Genomic DNA, 19,992 nt, shown 5'->3' with positions numbered 1-19,992 from the left:
CACCCACTGTTGCCTCCGCCTGGGTCTCTGTGGTTCTGAAAGCCGAAAGAGGTCAGCCGGTTTCCCTCCCGCATGTTGCTCCCCTACCCAGTGTGCTTTGGCCGCCACTCACCTCCTGCCCTCCGCGCGTGGCTGGAGGCCTTCTTTCAGTTCCTCAGAGCACTGTGCGCACGGCCTTTGCACAAGCAGATCCTTCTGCTCCCCTTCCTCTTTCACTTAGGTACGGCCCCCCCTTCAGCCTCAGCATCGCTTTTACAGGGAAGCCTCCTCCTCTCACACCAGGGCAAGGCCGAACCCTAAGGTGCAAAATGTCGTCTGTGCTCTCCGCAGGCTTTCCCCATAGAATTTGTCACCTTTGAGAGTGGAGGCCCTGACTGCTCTGCTCTCTCTCTCCTCTCTCGACCTTTGCCTGTCTGTTCCTCCAGTGAGCACTTCAGGAACCACAGCCAGCACTGTCCTCCCCTCCTGTCTGTGTGAATTCTCCTATTTTTCTTCAGGTCTCAGCTTAGACAGTTGGCGCCCCTTTCCCCACCCCTCCAAGGCTCTGTTAGCTGTCCCTTTTGTATGATTCCATAGTGCCCTACCTTCCTTGGCCATGTTGCAATTATCACACTATATCTGATGGCTTATTTACTCATCTCCCTTTTCCAGAAGATTCTAAGCTCCAGGGAGAAAGGGGCTGGGTCTTGATTACTTGTTAGTCCCATTCCCAATGCCTGGCACATGGCCTCCCACACAGTAGGCACTAAGTAAAGACTTGCTGAATGACCAAATGAGAGAGGTAATGGTATATGATCGTGCTTTGAAAAAGTTAAGCATGCCAGACATACAAGATAAGCATGCCAGAATATGTAAGATATTATTTTCTTCATGAAGAACAGGATATGGACAACTCAAAGCCCCAATCCCTATAAGAACAGTGGAAGACATGATGTGCTGGTGGGGGAGGTCCTGGTGCACACAGGAAATCCCACTCCCAAGGCAAGATCTGGGAAACAAGGACACCTCTGAGAACTCAGTCCAACCAAAAATAGAGGATGGCAACACCACGGAGAAGCCACCGTGAAGCCTAGGGTGTCTTCCGGGACAAAATAATGGACCTGGAAATCAAATAAGTCTTCCCCAAATATAAGGAAAGGTTACCATGTCTATAAGAAAGAATAAGTTAATAGAGGGGTGGGTGCCTGGAACCTGGGGAGGGAAATCTGAGACCCTGCCCTGAGCCCAGGGTGCCTTGAGTAATAAATAGTACTTCAGCCCCACTGACAGGTGAGTTTGGAGTTCCTCACTCGCTCTCCCCGTGCTGTGTGTGCGTCCAAGCAAGGTTATGAGGACAGTTTGTTTCCAGGGAGAGAGAGAATCCGGCCACCCATTATATTCTAGCCCGTTTGGCAGTTATATTTCTAATTTCTTCAGAACTTGCTTAGCGGGAACTGGTCCTCTTTGACCTCCTCCCACTGGACTTACCGACAAATTTAAGGTTCCAGAGCCAAGGACCACTGGGTGGAGCCAGCCACCTTCACTGCCACTCCTATCTGGTCTCTTTACAACTTCAACAAATCCAAGAGTTAAAACCAAGAAACAAACAACAAAGAAAGTATCTTTCTTTCTTCAGCCTATCTGTTAACTCACACTGTGGAGGGAAATTGTGTGTTATTATTTTGTTTGTTTTGAGAGCCAACTGCAGGGATTTTTATTTTGGGAGGTAAAGTCCGGTAGAAAGGTATGTCACTGGCTTTGCCATTCATACATACATAGTCTGAAATTCTGTCTTAAAACACAGGATTTGTTATTTAAAATTTATGTATTTTTGTTTATTTCTCTCTTGCAGTTTAAATTTGAACAATGTAAATTAGCTCTGAACTGAAGAAAATTTTAATTTATGAAATTCCTCTTTTTATGTGAGTTTTACATTTTTTGTGCTCTTTCACTCACAGAAAAAGCAGACAGTTCCGAAAGAGAGGCCCTCATGTCAGAACTCAAAATGATGACTCATCTGGGAAACCATGAGAACATCGTGAATCTGCTGGGGGCTTGCACACTGTCAGGTAATCGGTTTCTGCTCAAAACATCTAATCAAAAATATTTTAGCCCGAAGACAAAGAGGGCCTTGTTCTCATTTTCTCCCCTCTTTTCTCAGTCACAGTGTGGGCTCTCAAACCCAAGTGGAATTAGACACTGAGCTCTCTATAACTCAGATAGGTCAATATAAAGAATGTCCTTGTGGTACCTGCTTTTTTGGAATATATATCACTCTAGCCTGAATAAAAAGAACAACATGCAAGCACATGGTGTGGCGTCTGGGCTTCTTCCTCAACTATGATGCTGCATAAATGCAGCGGGGAGAATGGTCACAGGGCTTGGCCAGTGCACCAGGTGGGCTGCCTTCCAATGAGGCAGGATTTCAGATTTACTTTCAGAAATCTGGGATTTCAGATTTACTTTCCTAGAATTCTCTGGGGTATACTCTCTGATTTCCTCACAGTGTGTCTGGAAATACTCACATGATGTGCCCAAGAGTCATCCTTTCTAGAATATCAGGTCTGGGGTTGGGACTAATAGAAGAGAAAAAGAAAAATGGATCTAAGAGAGGATCCATAATACGTATATTTCCCTTCGTCAGGAAAACGACAAATCAGCATATATTGACCAAATCCTCACAATACAGCTAGTATGTTATTCCCAGTTTCAAATGGGAAAATCCAGGAGGCCGGAGTATTAGTGAGGCCAGGGAGAAAGGCAAGAAGATGCTGCTTTCCAAAGGAGTGGAAGAGCTGAAATTGAACTGAAAGTGTAAGAAGAGATAGGCTCTGGAAAAGTTGTGGTCTCTCAAAGTCTGGGGAGAACTGAGCCCTCAGAGAGTCTGCTGTCTGCTACACGCACTTCTGAAAAAAACAGTTTGGTCTTTGTGTACCTATAATTAAAACTTTAATTATTTCAGGACCAATTTACTTGATTTTTGAATATTGTTGCTATGGTGATCTTCTCAACTATCTAAGAAGTAAAAGAGAAAAATTTCACAGGACATGGACAGAGATTTTCAAGGAACACAATTTCAGTTTTTACCCAACTTTCCAATCACATCCAAATTCCAGGTGAGAGTTTCATAATTACATGTCATGAAAATAGACAAAACTTGCTGACAGACGCCTTCCATTGATCAGTTTCTAAAGGCATGGTATAACCAGCGGGTCCTGAGACCTAGGAAGTTTATGTGTCTTTGCTACACTTGCCCTGTTGGTTTGCAGCTATGAGTTTTGTTCTTTCCCTCAGTAAGGTACTAGAGCTGAGCTAGCCTCTTGCTATCCATGCCTGGATCATACCCTACAAGATTATCTAATTGGTTTGGGGACTTTGTTGCCACACAGGTATTGGTAGAAAGAATGAAAACTTTTTTCAAAATCCTTAATATAATTATAGAGAATAGCTCAGGTCATGGGATGACTGCGCAAAAGAGCTCTAAACTAGAAAATTGGACTTTATGGGTGGTGTCTGTGGCTCAGTGGGTAGTGCACCAGCCCCATATACCAAGGGTGGCGGGTTTGAACCCAGCACGGGCCAAACTGCAACCAAAAATAGCCATGTGTTGTGGCAGGCGCCTGTAGTCCCAGCTGCTAGGGAGGCTGAGTCTGGAGAATTGCTTAAGCCCAGGAGGTGGAGGCTGCCGTGAGCTGTGACGCCACAGCACTCTACTGAGGGCAATAAAGGGAGGCTCTGTCTCAAAAAAAAGAAAGTTGGCCTTCAGAATATTAGGATGGACTGATTGACATGTGATGAGGACACAATCAAGTCTTGGTAACTTTGTCTCTATACTTTGCACATATGTTCTGCCTTCTTTGGGCATCCTGCCAGGATTTATTGTCTCAGCATGCATAAATGAAGGTGTTAGGAGCTTGGAGGGCTATTCTTCCTTATTCCCAAATTTCTTATTAACTATTCGGCCATCATAGCTGTACAATACCTTTCTCTGACTCCTCCATCCTCAGTGCATTCTTTTTTTGTTTGTTTGTTTGTTTTGTTTTGTTGAGACAGAGTCTCACTTGGATGCCCTGTTAGAGAGCTGTGAGATCATAGCTCACGGCGACCTCAAACTCTTGGGCTCAAGCATTCTCTTGCCTCCCCAGTAGCTGGGACTACAAGCACCCACCACAATGCCTGGCTATTTTTTTTTTTTAGAGACGAGGGTCTCACTCTTGCTCAGGCTGGTCTCAAACCTGTGAACTCACGCAATCCTCCATCTTGGCCTCCCAGAGTGCTAGGATTACAGGCGTGAGCCACTGCACTCTGCCTTTCCTCAGTGCATTTTTTTTTTTTTTTTGAGACAGAGTCTTCCTATGTCACCGTAGGTAGAGTGTCATGGCGTTATGGCTCACAACAACCTCAAGCTCTTGGGCTTAAGCTATTCTCTTGTCTCAGCCTCCCAAGTAGCTGGGACTATAGGCGTCCACCACAACGCCTGGCTATTTTTTGTTGTTGTTGCATTTATCATTGTTGTTTTAGCTGGCCCAGGCCAGGTTCGAACCCACCAGCCTGGATGCATGTGGCTGGCGCCCTACCCACTGAGCTACCTCCTCAGTGCATTCTTACTTCCCTGTGTATAAGGAAGCTCTTTATTATTCTAAAGGCATATTTGTTTGTCAGAGGCTTTTTTCTTAACCTTGGAACCTTTGGGGAATATCTTTGAGATTCACAGCTTTGTTTTCTTAGAACTTAAGTTTCAGTGCAGGTCTTTGGCTTTGAAAGTCTGAGGCAGAGACCCCTAGCATCTTAAAGCCACAGTGGCCTCTGGAGGTCCCAGGCACATCTGTGTGCAGTTGCCCTTGACCGGTTCATACCCATCACTAGTCCTCCCCTTTACCTTCATTTCTTAGTTCATAGTCTTGAGAAGTGTGATTTTCAGCCAGTGTGCCATGAGAATATCTTAGGTGTGCTATGAAAATTTTTAAAGACCATTAATTAAATTACCTTTGAAAGAAGTCCAAAGCACAGTAAGTATATATTTTTTTGTTATTGTACTTTTTTTTTTTGTCAACATAATTTACGTGTGCCGTGAAAGTTTACCTAAGGTTCAAATGTGCTGTGAGATAAAAGGTTGAAAACAGTGGAGAGTTGGCAGGGCAAGATGGCTCACGTCTATAATCCTAGCACTCTGGGAGGCCGAGGCAGGTGGATTGCATGAACTCACAGGTTCAAGACCAGCCTGAGCAACATCAAGACCCCGTGTCTAAAAAAATAGCTGGGCATTGTGGTGGCAGGCACCTGTAGTCCCAGCTACTCTGGAGCCTGAGGCAAGAGAATCACTTAAGCCCAAGAGTTTGAGGTTGCTGTCAGCTATGACCCCATGGCCCTCTACTGAGGGTGACAAAGTGAAGCTGTCTGGAAAAAAAAAAATGTAGAGTTAAGAGAACTCTATAGAATGCCATCCACAGTCTAGAACAGAGAGTTTATGCTAATGTGTTGGACATGTGGACCAGCACCCCATGGTTAGTAATTAGCTCTTCTGTTCATTCTAGTCACTGGGATATTAAGTACACTGAAGTTATTTCTTTTGGAACATTTGTGGTCTGAAAGCATTAAACTATTTCCCAAAGATACATAGGTTGTAAATTGCGTTAAACTCCTATGTTGGAAAAAATGGAATCATGATCTATGTATCATTTCTACAGAACTCCTCAGTGAAGAGTTCCACATAACTTAAAGGAGATTTTTACAATGACTATTTATTAATTTTGCAGTAAGAGGAAATAGGCCTTACAAAGGCAAACTTGAAAAAAGGTGGTTAAGCACAAGTCTGTATGGGAGATCTGTATCATGTGAGTTTGTAAAGGGAAAGCGGCAGAGAAGGCAGAGAATGAGGTGTGAATCCCAGTTCTACTCTTTATTAGTTCTGTGATACTAGCAAATTATGTTTACCTCACTAAGCCTAATTTCTGTGTTACTAAATGTGACTTTAGCCAGAGGCAGTGGCTTAGGCCTGTAATCCTAACACTTTAGGTGGCAGAGGCTGGAAGATTGCTTGAGGCTAGGAGTTCAAGACCAGCCTGAGCAAGAGGAAGACCCGCTTCCATCTTCTCAACAAAAAAAAAAAAAAAAAGAAAAGAAAGACAGACAGAAAGAAAAGAAAAAGAAAAATTAGCCAGGCATGGGGATATGTGCCTGTAATCCCAGCTGCCAGGGAGACTGATGTGGGAGGATCCCTTGAGTCTAGGAGTTTGAGGTTGCTGTGAGCTGTGACAGCGTCACTACACTCTAGCCCAGGTGACAGGGTGAGACTCTATCTCAAAAAAATAAAACAGTAATTTTAGCACCCAGCTTGTAGTTGGGGGCAAGGATTGAGTAAGGCCCTTTTTGAATTGTAAGACTTGATACAGAAAACAGGGACCTCTCTTATCTTGGACAGGCAAGCCCAATTTCACAGATGTTTTTAATGTACATAAAAAATGGACTAGTTAATGGTGTGCTTTTAATTTAAAGCTCATTTGTAATTGGAATCCATTTACTTGAGAAATTGTTTTTTATAAAATGTCTGCTCAGAAAAAAGAACATAAATAATGAAAAACAATTTTTTTTTAATAGTATGCCTGGTTCAAGAGAAGTTCAAATACATCAGGGTTCGGATCAGATCTCAGGGCTCCATGGGAATTCATTTCATTCTGAAGGTAACATTTTTATTCTAAGTAGTAGCGCTTGAAAATGCGAATGGACACAAGAGTTTTACGTTAACTATTTTTAACAAGCATGTAAAGGCAAAGACATATTTTTCTTTACTAATGTTGGATGATAGTTAAAAGCCACAGTTTATATATTGTGAATTTTATGTCAATGTTCAACTAATAAACACTGAGCTATTTTATTTGGTCAGGTTATTCTTTTTAATGTTATGAATTAATTAGAGACTTCTTATTACTGATAAGTGGAAAAGGTAATGAGTTCTAGAGTCAGACAGAATTTGGGTTGACTTCCGGTTACCTCACTTTCTCACCGAATGACTTAGACAAGTTACTCAACCCTTAGAATCACAGTTTTCTGACAGTTTCTTACTGGAGAAGTCTGCTCTCTACCATTTTTGAGAGTGTATTTAAAAGAAAAAGATCACAAAACGGGCCTAACACTGTCTTCCTCACAGGACTGTTACAAGGCGTAAGTAGAACATTAAATGCACAGTACAGGCGGCTACTGCCTTTAATCCTGGCACTCTGGGAGGCCGAAGTGGGAGGATCACCTGAACTCAAGAGTCCAAGACCAGCCTGAGCAGGAGCTAGACCCAATCTTCACTAAAAATAGAAAAACAGTCAGCCAGGCAAGATGGCTCATGCCTGTAATCCTAGCAGGCAGGCTAAGGCAGGTGGATTGTCTGAGCTCAGGAGTTTGAGACCAGCCTGAGCAAGAGTGGGACCCCGTCTCTAAAACGAACTGGGCATTGTGGCAGGCACCAATCCTCCCAGCTACTTGGGAGACTGAGGCAAGAGGATCATTTGAGTCCAGGAGTTTGAGGTTGCTGTGAATTATGATGCCATGGCACTCTAACCAGGGCAACAGGGTGAGACTCTGTCTCAAGAAAAAAACAAAAAACACAATACAGTTTATAAAATGTGATATTCAATTAACATTAATTCCTTTCCCAAAGTGACAAAAAGGGCATCTGAAACTCCTGAGTAATGAAGTGAGTATCTGTCACCCACATAGCCTGGGAATTCATCTCTGACCAAAAAGAATCTTCCTATGACCCTGTGTAATTCTCAGCACCCACAGGCCAGCTCCAGTGCTGCCAAGAAGACCACGTGTGGTTTTTCGTGTGGGTCTCAGTTCCCCGCCTAGCTCTGGCTTCCTGCAGAGATTTAATAAGGTGGCTTCCTAGAGCTGTGGCAAAATGTGAAGACTGGCTCTATTTTACAGATGAACTTGAATATGAAAACCAAAAAAGGCTGGAAGAGGAAGAGGACTTGAATGTACTTACATTTGAAGATCTTCTTTGCTTTGCATATCAAGTTGCCAAAGGAATGGAATTTCTGGAATTTAATTCAGTAAGCTCCTTTTAGAGGAAAAAAAACCCCAAAATTTTAATTATGAGAAATATGTCCTTATACGTCTTTTTCTTGTTTATTTTAACTTGCGTCCCTTCAAGTCCGTCTTTTCCCCCCCTCCACTGTTGGAGTTTCTAGAATGGGTAATTATAGCATAAAGGCCCAGGATCCCTTATTAGGTAACGGATTTCCCAGGCTATCCAACATCCCTGGAAGCTTCCAGGGCAGAAGGTATGAAATGTTCAGCTATCCCTCCTCACAGTGAAGCGTGGCCTTGTGAGTGTAGCCTTGGACAGCTGTTCGTGTTGTGCCCTGCACGTGGCCGTTTGACTCAGCTGGTCCGTGGAGTGTGCTCTGTTTGCTGAGCTCGTCATCCCAACTGTCACTGCCTAATTCGCACAGAGCAGCAGCCCTCCTCTGTTGCTGATCCCAGATCCACTGGAGCCTGCCTCAAACCATGTCTCTAGCCCAGTTTTGCATTCTTTCTGTATTGTCTTTCAGCCCTGCTGTTCTCTGCCATTTCAAATGTTTCATGACTAAAAGCAAGTAAAAGCACTCTGTTTCCTTGCCTTCTATTATTTCCCAAATCTCTTCCCCTTCTGTTTCTTCCTTTTCTTTTTATTTCTTTTTTTCCTTTTTTTATTTTTATTTTTTTATCAAAATTTAAAATATTTGCCTTTTTTTTTTAATTAATTCATAGCTGTGTACATTGATATGATCATGGGGCATCATTCACTAGCTTCACAGACCGTTTACCAAGTTTCACATATACCCTTGTAAGATGCACCACTGGTGTAATCCCACCAATCCCCTTCCCTCTACCCACCTCCCACCTCCTTCCCCTCCCTTTCCCCCTTCCCCCTATTCTTAGGTTTTCACATGAAAGCTATAACCCAGTTTTTTTTTTTTCTTCGTCTTTTTTCTTTTTTTGGAGATGGGGGTCTTGCCACGTTGCTCATGCTGGTCTCAAATTCCTGACCTCAAACAATCCTCCCACCTCAGCCTCCCCAGTGGCTGGGGTTACAGCTGTGAGCCACTCCACCTGGCTTCTCCTTTTTTCTCTATTCCCTCGCGCCATTCTCTTCCCTTTGCCTCTTCTCTCTTCTTTTCTCTCTGAATTTGGAGAGACTAATTTCAACTGTTTCTTTTATTTCTTTAAAAAATTCATCTCAATCATATTTCAATAACATTAGTTATTAGTTAGTCTCGATAACATTTCGATTCCGAGGCACTTTATCCCTTTAATCTTCCCTCTCTGCTATTTGGATTACCCTTTCCTCAGGCTCCTCACCACCCTGTTCTTTGTCCATAGTCCAAATACACACCCAGGATAGCGCTATGTCTTTATTGATGCTGGAGAGCAGCTACTTAGATTGTCTGGCTGGGTTTGGAGCCCGTAGCCAAGTAAATGTTCAAACCCCTCACAACTGGCCATCAGGGGGCACTGCTTCCCTCCCTCCATGCCCCTGCGCTTTTAATAATAGGCGTTCTGAAGTTTCTTAGACCCCCTCCTCTCTGTCTTCACTTTACGCCTTCCCCTCTGAATCATTCGTGTCTTTGTCCCCTGCCTTTCCCTCAGTTTCCTCTGCAGGCTCATGACTTCCATCAAACATTTGCAGAGCCTCACTATGTGCCAAGCGCTGGGGATACAGAGTCAGTCACGATATGACTCCTGGGCTGGGATCTTTTGATTGACAGGAAAGAAAGAGATGAGCAGATGTGCAAATCAAAGATGACACTGCAGTGTGACAAATATTGTGACTGGAGTAGGTTCTGGCAACCCAGGGAGGGACATGCACATCCGACCCGGTGGGGTGGGGCAGGGAGATGAGAAGAAAAGGTTTTCCAAAGACCTGCACGCTTAGCCTAAGGAGACTTTTGAAAGAAAAGGAGAACCAGCAGGCAACATGGGATGGGATAGGGAACATGGAATCAGGAAGAGATTTTATTTTTTAGATAAAGGTAGTGAGTTAGCCATATTGAATGTGAAGTGCCTTGGGCAACTCAGTAGAGCTTAGTCTAGTAGATTCTTGGACATGCCTTTCTGAAGCTCAAGAGAAATGTTGGGGTTGGAAATAGACATTTGCGTGAGGTAGTTGACCCCTGGGTGTGGATGAAATGCCCTGGGGAAGGTGTGAAAGGAGAGGACGCAGCCTGAGGCAGTGAGAATAGGTTCGTGCATAGAGCCCCCTACAGAAGCAGGAGCTTTCAGGGCAGCAGAAAGAGCCCAGGAGAGACTTGTGTACAAAATTCACAGCAGGAAGGACGTGATGGGGAGGGCCTGGCCAATCAAGCTGTGAGTGGCTGGGCATCACACAGTCAGCGTGGCCCTTGGCCAGAGCAGTTTGGGCAGACAAGCGGGAGGTGGAGGCAGGTTGCAGGGGCCTGGTGGTAAAGTGGGTGGAATGAAGTGGATGTGGAAGGTAGGAGTGCTAGAGGGGTTGTGGGATAGGACTTTTGTTTTACAGTATTTGCTTTTATTTTTTAAAGATTGCAGAGCGCCCATTGGACCTTTGCTACTAGTGTCCTGTTTCTTTTTAAGTCTTCCTTCATAGAGTTAATTTTCTTGCTAGACCTTCTGGATCAGTGTCACCACATCTCTCAGTTCAGGAACTCCTTCTAATTCCACTTTAGTCAATCTACCCAAACTCACTTTTGGTTTCTTTTCTGATTATTTCCTTTGCTATGACTCCATTATATTCCTGAAGCCATTTCTCAGGCAGAAAAGATACTCTATTCTTCACACCCATAATAAAAGTGCTGGAAAATGGCCTTGGAAAATTGCTTTGGAGGCTTGCAGAGAGCTCTTGTTGTTGAGTCTCTTACTTATGCCTGGGTCAATTTGATCTTCTCTCTGAGAACCATGCCTCTTTGGCCTCTGGGAATGCTCCAGAAGCTGCCCAAATTTCTACTGCCACAATAGCTGAAGCATTGGGCCACTGAGTTCACTTAGTTTATTAAACATCATGATGACTGATGGTGGCCCAGTAAAGATAAGAGATCTTCCATCATCTGTGCCTACTATTGAACTTGAAAGTAGAAGAAAGATTGCACTCTGGGGTAGCGTACATCACAGTGAATAACACTGCCATCTCTCTCTTCGTAGTGTGTTCACAGGGACCTGGCAGCCAGGAATGTGCTCGTCACCCACGGGAAGGTGGTGAAAATATGTGATTTCGGATTGGCTCGAGACATCATGAGTGATTCCAACTACGTCATGCGGGGCAATGTGAGGCTGCTATTTCTGACGTATTTTTATAGTGCTATTTTGTGTTTTGTCATTATCATGGCAAACATCTGCCCTTACTGTGGTGTGTTTTTGATTTACAGTTAACATCAAAAAACCTTCACAGCGGTTTGCTTAGCTATGCTTAAAAAGATTTTTCTGCAGCTTTAGGGAATATTTAATCTATAATAAAAGTTGAACAAAATAGCACCCCAGTGCTCCTGGGTCCAGCTAGTCAGAATAGATCAATGAGGCCTCTTGGTGCTATCCTCACTTAAAAACTCCCCAAATCTGGGCAGCGCCTGTGGCTCAAAGGGGTAGGGCACCAGCCCCATACGCCGGAGATGGCGAGTTCAAACCCAGCCCTGGCCAAAAACTGAAAAAAAAAAAATCCCCAAATCATGCAGGGTACAGTGGCTCACGCCTGTAATCCTAGCATTCTGGGAGGCTGAGGTGGGTGGATCACTTGAGCTCAGGAGTTTCAGGGTAATCTGAGCAAGAGCAAGACCCCATCTCTACTAAAAATAGAAAAATTAGCCAGACGTAGTGGCGGGTCCCTATAGTCCCAGCTACTTGGAAGGCTGAGGCAGCAGGATCACTCTTGAGTTTGAGGTTGCTGTGAGCTATGACACCAGGGCACTCTACTGGAGCAAGAGTAGAGACTGTCTCAAAAAAAAAAAAAAAAAATCCCCAAATCTCATTACTTGCACTTTGGTTCCCTTAACTATAAAGTGACTATTGAGTTATGTTTTCTATGATGTAAAAATCTAATAGTTATAATAAAGCATTTCTCAAAATGTACAACACATAAATTAAATATTAAATAAATATAAAATTTAAAAGGCACAATAGTTAATTGTTAAATTAAGGAATAGTTTGTCATCCCATTACCGTTACCACAGGGAGACCTAAAACATGAATGAATCTCCTCGCTAATAAAAAAACTAAGGACAGATGTGTTATTTACAAGAGAACTATTAGAAACACTAGATGACAAAATTATGTAGTTGAAAAGTATTTTGTTTTGTTTTTGAGAATTATGACACCTGTTCCTCCTGTTACACTTGTTTTTGATTATTTGTTTCTGGCATTTCTCTCTGCACTAGTGTCCCTACTTGTGAAATGATAATAAAATTAAGTGCTGATATAGTACTTACTATGTGCGGAGCGTTATTCTGGGTGCTTTATCTATGTTTGTCCATTTATTCCTCAAAGGGCTTGCTTTATGAGTGAGGAAACTGCCATGTTTACACAGAATGTGGACTTGAACATGAATAGTCCAGGAACTCTGATTAGTGTTTCCCAGGAGGGTTATGCCCTTTCCTCAGCACTGATGTGGGAATAAACCAATAAAACCAACATGAAAGCGCCTTGCCCAGGGTAAATGTTCAAGAAATGTGCAAAATAAAATTAAAGTGTATTCCCACTAGAATCAAATAATCATCTTAGTTGATTTAAGATCTACTCCAGAGTCATTATGGCTGAAATCATAAATATGCCTGCTCACAGATGACTGTGCAGTTTCTACCGCACAAGCTGATTGACTTTTATGTGGGGACGTAAATTCCATTTGGGACCACAATTAATTCCTTTAATTAATCAAATTAAGCAAATCAGCTGGCTTGATTCAATAGCTCATCAGTTTGATAGGGTGCAAAAGAGGGTTTCTTTCTTAAGCTTTGCTTTTTACTTGGCAGATTAAATGTGGGCTGTGAACCCTCAACCCACAAGAAAGAAAGTCAACACAAATGCTCTGCTGCAGTAACTACCATCTTGTGTATTATTTCTAATCTGAGGCTACACTAAGTTACAAACCCCCTTTTATGCTGTTGGAAATGATGCAAGCCACAGAAGCCAGGCTGGTATCATTTCTGGACATGATGACGTGCTCTCTCCTCATGACATTTTGTGGATGGCATTTCCACTAAAGGTCTTCTGAGAAATGACTTCACAAAAGATCCACCAATTCTCTTGTACCCAAAGTGAGCATCTACTGTTCACCTTACCAATGCCAAGCCCAGGCTTTTGTTCAATATGAGTGGTAAAGAAGTAAGTTTTGATTTTTAGTCTACTTTTTTTTTCTTTTTTTTTGAGACAGAGTCTCACTCCGTGGCTCTGGGTAAAGTTCTGTGCTGTCATCATAGCTCACAGCACCTCAAACTCTTGGGCTCAAGCCATCCTCTTACCTGAGCCTCCTGCCACAGTGCCCGGCTACTTTTTCTATTCTTTTTAGTAAAGATGGGGTGTCACTTTTCCTTAGGCAGGTCTCAAACTCCTGAACTCAGGGGATCCACCTGCTTCGTGTTCCCAGAGGTCTAGGATTACGGGCATGAGCCACAGTGCCTTGGCCGTTATTATTAAATTCAAAAGTGGAAAACTTACATTGGAGGAATGTGATTTTCTCAATTGGGCATTAAGAGAGGCCTTAGGAAGATAATAGATTTCATGGCCTAGCTCACAAGAGAAGGAATAGCTGTCCATGGAAAATTCACCATCTTCTCTCCTTTTGGGTTTCACACAGGTGCGTCTGCCTGTGAAATGGATGGCTCCAGAAAGCTTGTTTGAAGGGATCTACACAATTAAGAGTGATGTCTGGTCCTATGGAATATTACTCTGGGAAATCTTCTCACTTGGTATGTCCAGCAGCTTGCTGGCCTCTTTGGCTCTAGGCTTTGCACACCCTTTTCTCTCTGCACCACGCCCCCCACTCTGTCACCTCCTGAGTCAGACAGTGGATGAAATGCCACATCTATTGGTCTTGAGCTGCAAGTGCCACCGTATGTTTTCCTGCCAGTATCCACAGATCTATCCTCCTCACTGGTCTGTAACTTGTCTGAGCACAAGAGTAGTGACTTACCCTCCACCCCCACTTGCATCCCTAGCACCAAGCAGTGTGTGGCATGTGGGAGTTCTCAGTACCTGTTTGTTAATTGACTGAATCAGTAAACAGGCAAGTGAAGAAATGGCTGAATGGCTATACTGCTCTAATGTTTTTCTCAGGTGTGAATCCTTACCCTGGCATTCCAGTTGATGCTAACTTCTATAAACTCATTCAGAGTGGGTTTAAAATGGATCAGCCGTTTTATGCTACAGAAGAAATGTAAGTTCCAATTAGACTGTACATTGGTTGAAAGGGGAAATTTACAGCCTATTTCCAAATGCGTGACAAAAAAGGTAAAAACTCCAAGGCTCAGCACCTGTGCTCAGTGGTTGGGGGCACTGGCCACATGCACTGGGACTGATGGGTTCAAACCGACCTGGGGCCTGCTAAACAACAGCAATAGCCAGATATTGTGGCAGGCCCCTGTAGTGCCACCTACTTGGGAGGCTGAGACAAAAGAATCGCTTAAGCCCAAGAGTTTGAGGTTGCCGTGAGCTGTGATGCTACGGCACTCTACCCAGGGTGACATAATGAGACCTTGTCTTAAAAAAACAAAAAAAGGTAAAAACTCCCTAATGCAAAGTTCATCTGATTCCTCTTTAAAAAGAAAAGAAAATTCGTACTTTGTTTTGGGGGGTTCTGAACAAAGTGGAATTTGTCCTATCCTTAGAACCATGAAGGTGATTAGACTCCAATTCCTACACCGTATTTCTTTAAATGCATTTCTGTTCATCATCTGATTTCTCCTCTCTGACATGAATTCAAATCTAGCAGAAGACTTGCCACAAAACAAACATGTCATAAATAAGTAGCTCTCAGGAATAAACAATGTTCACTTTATGGAGAATTATCCATTTTGCTTCGTTCGGATTTCCTCATCTTGTTCCTTGTTCTGTTGCTTTTACAGATACTTTATAATGCAATCCTGCTGGGCTTTTGACTCTCGGAAACGGCCATCCTTCCCTAATCTGGCTTCATTTTTAGAATGTCAGCTGGCAGATGCAGAAGCAGCGGTAAGTAATAGTCAGGACTTTAAAAGCATCTTATAAGGGAAACTGGTGATTTCAGACACTCATTGCTGACTTTCTAAGAACCAAAGGTACCAAGTTGTTTTTCTCACCATAGTTTGTCTTGGTTGCCCTTTAAAATTTGTATGGAATGAGACATACTTATTGATAAATGTTTTAGGGGAAAAAATACCTTCCCTGAAGCTTTTAGCCAATTGATTAATAAAATAAAAGCTCGTAAGTGTCCAATGCAAAGGACTAGACAGATAAATAAAACCTAATCCCTGGCCTTCAGAAGCCACTGATCTTTTTTAATGTAATGTCATAGAATGGAAAGAGCAGCACTGACCTGGAGTCACAAAGGTTGAATACCAGCTCTTATCTCAGCTCTACCTACTGTAAACTATGTCTATTATGGCAAGTCACTTTACTTCCTGCAGCCTCAGTTTTCGCATCTATAAGACGGGTTGCTTTGGGAACGTGGAATTGCTAAAACTCTTGCCCCGTCAACACCACTTGGTGTCATGGAGAAAGCCATCCCTAGATGAAGTGAACAGGGCCAGAACCTTGAACTCCCAATACTTCGTTTCAAATTTTGACTCCATCATTTACTTCTCATATGACTTGATTAGGTCACTCAACCTTTTTGGGGGGTGGGGGGTTGGAGTCTCAGTTTCCTTTTCTGAAATATGAGATTTAAAGTAATAAATCTTACTTTATGGAATTATAATGCCGAGTAAATAAGATGATGTATGGGAAAAGACTTACCACATACTGGGTACTTAGTATTTACTCAATAAAATGTTAGTTAAATAAAAATCTGATTCTTTAAATGGATTGTCTTTCCACTTTTCTAAATTAAGAGTCTATTTTTAATTCTGCATTCTCTCTTAGACCCGTGTGGATGGTGTGTGTCCTTTCCTCCAATTAGAAGTTTTTTAAAAATCACGTATGGAAACTAAGTTATGGTCAGGGAAATTAGGGTAAAAGGTTGGGGGAAATAGAGAGCCCCTGGGGACATATACGTTATTGGGCAATTAGCTAGAAATAGTTAATGATACTATAAGATAAACTGAAAGAAAATTTATAGAAAGAAACGAGAAATGAACTGGTGGAGCAAAAGAGAGGCTTGATTGATGCTGACTTGTTGAGTAGTTGGGTGTTGATTTGTTGAGCGAGGCTGTGAAGGTAGGGGAGCGTCTCCGCTGTTGGAGAGTGGATGTGAGCAGGATACTAGAGAACGTGCCAATAAAATAAATTAAAGGGTCAGACTTCAGAGAGTGAACTGGGGAGCCCTTGGCTTTGTTCAGGGCCGCCTAGGTCTTGCTTTAAAGTCTTTTTTTATGATCCCATACCTATAGGATATTCAAATCCCTTTACCTCTAAGGTCTTGGGAACCTACACTTGGATGATGAATAGCTGACTGTCCACAAGCAAACTGACAAGAAGTTGTAGACGTGGAAAGATGGAGTCTGTAACATGTGAATAAACAGAATGCATGATTCCTAAAACACAAATTTCTTCCAAATCAGTAATAATAAAAACATGTATAGCCTTTTGTGTATACACTGGACAAAGGAAATAAGCAGGCTCTTCACAACGAAATGCAAATATCCATAAAATATGGGCAAACATGCTCAACTTTACTGACAATGAAACAATTGTAGGCAAGGAGAAAAATTGTTTTGCTCATTGAAGGGGCAGAGATGTGAAAGATTATTAATACCCACTGTTGGAAAGGCTCTAGGAAATACACCCAGTAGGGTGGAGTAGAAATCAGCACAGCCTTTCTGTCACGGCCTAGACAGCCTGGCCATGTGTGTTACAATTCAAGTGTGCCTCCCCTTTGACCTGGCGATTCCCTTTCCCCTGCATATCTCAAGGACAGAGTAGATCAGATGTGCACCTTCAGTTAGTATTACATAACCAGTCCACCGAGGTTAATTAAGGCACATCAATACTACAGACCCTAGCGGCCATGCAAAGCAACAATATACGGCCACCCTTAGTGAATAATGAAAATATGTAGCATATATATAGCAGCATAGTGATAATTCAAAAATAAGGTTCTAAAACAGGATATACAGCCTGAGCCGACAGACACAAAATTGTGTGTTCGTAGCAAGCTATCTATAATGGTGGTTACTTCTGGTAATTTTTAGTGCTTGCTTCAGCAACACGTATAGTTCTGGTGATTTTTAGTTTTTATTCTGTATACCTTAAATTAACTTATATGAATATGTGTTTTTTTTTGTTTTTTTTTTTTTAGAGACAGAGTCTCACTGTACTGCTCTCGAGTAGAGTGCCGTGGCGTCACACCACTCACAGCAACCTCTAACTCTTGGGCTGACGCGATTCTCTTGCCTCAGCCTCCCGAGCAGCTGGGACTACAGGTGCCCGCCACAATGCCCGGCTATTTTTTTGTTGCAGTTTGGCCGGGGCTGGGTTTGAACCCGCCACCCTCGGCATATGGGGCCGGCGCCCTACTCACTGAGCCACAGGCGCCTCCCTGAATATGTGTTAACTACATAATCTATAAAAATAAAGTAAATTTATTTTAATTTTGGAAAAAAAATTAAAAGCCAATGGAACTCCCAAGTGAAAGAATCAGTTCTCTGTATCTTTCTTTTGTGGCCTTTCCCTTTTATAGTTTTTCTGCGTGGCTTCAGGATTTCTAGGTGACATTTGATATCTAAGAGTAGAATCAATAATGAAACAAAATATTTGACTATAAATTGATTTTTAATAATGTTATCAATATTTTTCAAAACGACCAAAATTGCTTTGTCGATTAATAGAGTATTTTTAGGATCTATGCATAATAAAGTAATAGTTTATATATGTACCCTGAAAATATGTACATTATGTATCAATAAAAAGTTTTTAAAGTATGGGCGGCACCCATAGCTCAGTGGTTAGGGCACTGGCTATATACACCAAGGCTGGCAGGTTCAAACCTGGCTCAGGCCAGCTAAAACAACAATGACAACTGCAACAAAAAAATAGCCAGGTGTTGTGGCGGGCGCCTGTGGTCCCAGCTACTTGGGAGGCTGAGGCAAGAGAATTGCTTAAGCTCAAGAGTTGGAGGTTTCTGTGAGCTGTGACTCCACGGCACTCTACCCAGGGTGACATAGTGAGATTCTGTCTCAAAAAAAAAAAAAAAAAAAAAAAAAACAGAAAAGAAAAAGGTAATTAGCTATATAGAACAATCATTTTTATTTCAGTAACTTGTGAGCTAGGCACGTGACATGGCGTGTCTTACCGAGATGGTAATTAGTGTCCGGTCTCTTTCTTCTATTCAGATGTATCAGAACATGGATGGCCGTATCACAGAACGTTCTTCCACCTACCAAAACAGGCGACCTTTTAGCAGAGAGATGGATTCAAGGCCACCGTCTCCACCCAATCAGGTCGAAGATTCATAGACAAACAATTTAGTCTTATGGACTTCATCCCCCCACTTACCTTAAGCAGGCTGTAGATTACCAAAGCAAGATTAATTTTATCACTAAAAGAAAATATAGTATCAACTGCTGCTTTGCCAGATTTTTCTCTAGAAGCTGTCTGCACTGACTCTTGTTTTCAAAGGGACTTTTGTAAAATCAAATTATCCTATATAAAAGGCAGGAGGAGCTGATAGTGAATTTTACTGGAGCAGCTACCTACATCCAAAGGCCTTCTCAGGCTGGATTGAGTGAAAAAATGTACCTGAAGGATAGTATATTCTTGTAAATACATAAAACAAAAGCATTTTGCTAAGGAGAAGCTAATATGATTTTTTAAAAATCTATGTTTTAAAATAATATGTAACTTTTTCAGCTATTTAGTGATATATTTTATGAATGGAAATAAAATTTCTACTATAGACATGTCTGTTATTGAATTATTTACATAGTAAATTTATAGCAAGACTTAACTGGAGTTCATGAAATAGGGCCCCACGTTTTGTTTGTCTGTGTGTATTATTTCCTATTGAGGTAGCTCATTCTTTCATCAGATTCTTTGTTGTTGTTGTTTTTTGGGAGCTTTTTTTTTTTTACAGTTTCTTTTTTTGGCCGGGGTCAGGTTTGAACCTGCCACCTCTAGCATATGGGGCCCGTGCCCTACTCGTTTGAGCCACAGATGTCGCCCAGTTGTTGTTGTTTGAGACATAGTCTCATTCTGTTGCCCTGGATAGAGTGTCGTGGTGTCATCATAGCTCACAGCAACCTCAGACTCCTGGGTTCAAGTGACCCTCTTGCCTCAGCCAAGAGGGGGACTATAGGCATGCACCACTATGCCCAGATAGATTTTTCTATTTTTGGTAGAGACAGGGTCTCACTCTTGCTCAGGCTGGTCTTGAACTCCTGAGCTCAAGCAATCCACCCACCTCGGCCTCCCAGAGTGCAAGGATTATAGGCGTGGGCCACCATGATCCGTCTCTTTCATCAGATTCTTAAAATCTTCAGTGACTCCTGCTCCGGTAGGTTAAATACAGCTAATGTTGACGTCTGCCCTCCTCTGTAGCCCTCCTGTCACTTGGTTTGCTCTCCATCCCCTGGATTTTTTGTATCTAGCACCTTCCATCCCCAGGGCTCATGAACTTGATTTCGCTTCCTACCCTTACATGCCAGGTGCCACCCAGTTCTGCCTTCCTTCTTCCTGACCTTTCTTCCATGCAGTGGTCATGGGGTCAGGGCTCTGGAGCCAGTCTGCCCAGGCTAGAATTCTCTTTCTGGCTATGTCATCTGGGGCAGGTAACTCAACTTCTTCAGCTTCAGTTTCCTTTTCTGGAAAATGAGACAATAATGACATCCCCCTTGTAGCGTTGCTGAGAGAATTAGATGAATCAAATATGTAGCCTATATAAACTTT

General features: G+C 42.5%; 1 protein-coding gene across 1 annotated transcript in view; it reads left to right on the top strand.

The window, feature by feature from the left end:
• Window positions 1-19,004, top strand: part of FLT3 (fms related receptor tyrosine kinase 3) — a 78,360-nt gene extending 59,356 nt beyond the window's left edge. Inside the window, exons 16-24 of the mRNA XM_053564048.1 lie at window positions 1,938-2,048; window positions 2,942-3,095; window positions 6,577-6,659; window positions 7,897-8,024; window positions 11,131-11,253; window positions 13,772-13,883; window positions 14,251-14,350; window positions 15,039-15,144; window positions 18,441-19,004. Of these exons, the coding sequence (XP_053420023.1) occupies window positions 1,938-2,048; window positions 2,942-3,095; window positions 6,577-6,659; window positions 7,897-8,024; window positions 11,131-11,253; window positions 13,772-13,883; window positions 14,251-14,350; window positions 15,039-15,144; window positions 18,441-18,563 (1,040 nt within the window). The 3' untranslated portion in view covers window positions 18,564-19,004. The remainder of the gene's footprint in view (window positions 1-1,937; window positions 2,049-2,941; window positions 3,096-6,576; window positions 6,660-7,896; window positions 8,025-11,130; window positions 11,254-13,771; window positions 13,884-14,250; window positions 14,351-15,038; window positions 15,145-18,440) is intronic.
• The last annotated feature ends 988 nt before the right edge of the window (window positions 19,005-19,992 follow it).

The sequence above is a fragment of the Nycticebus coucang genome, chromosome 15 (assembly GCF_027406575.1).
Source record: "Nycticebus coucang isolate mNycCou1 chromosome 15, mNycCou1.pri, whole genome shotgun sequence".
NCBI lineage: Eukaryota > Metazoa > Chordata > Mammalia > Primates > Lorisidae > Nycticebus > Nycticebus coucang.
This window is presented reverse-complemented; position numbering and strand designations above follow the sequence as displayed.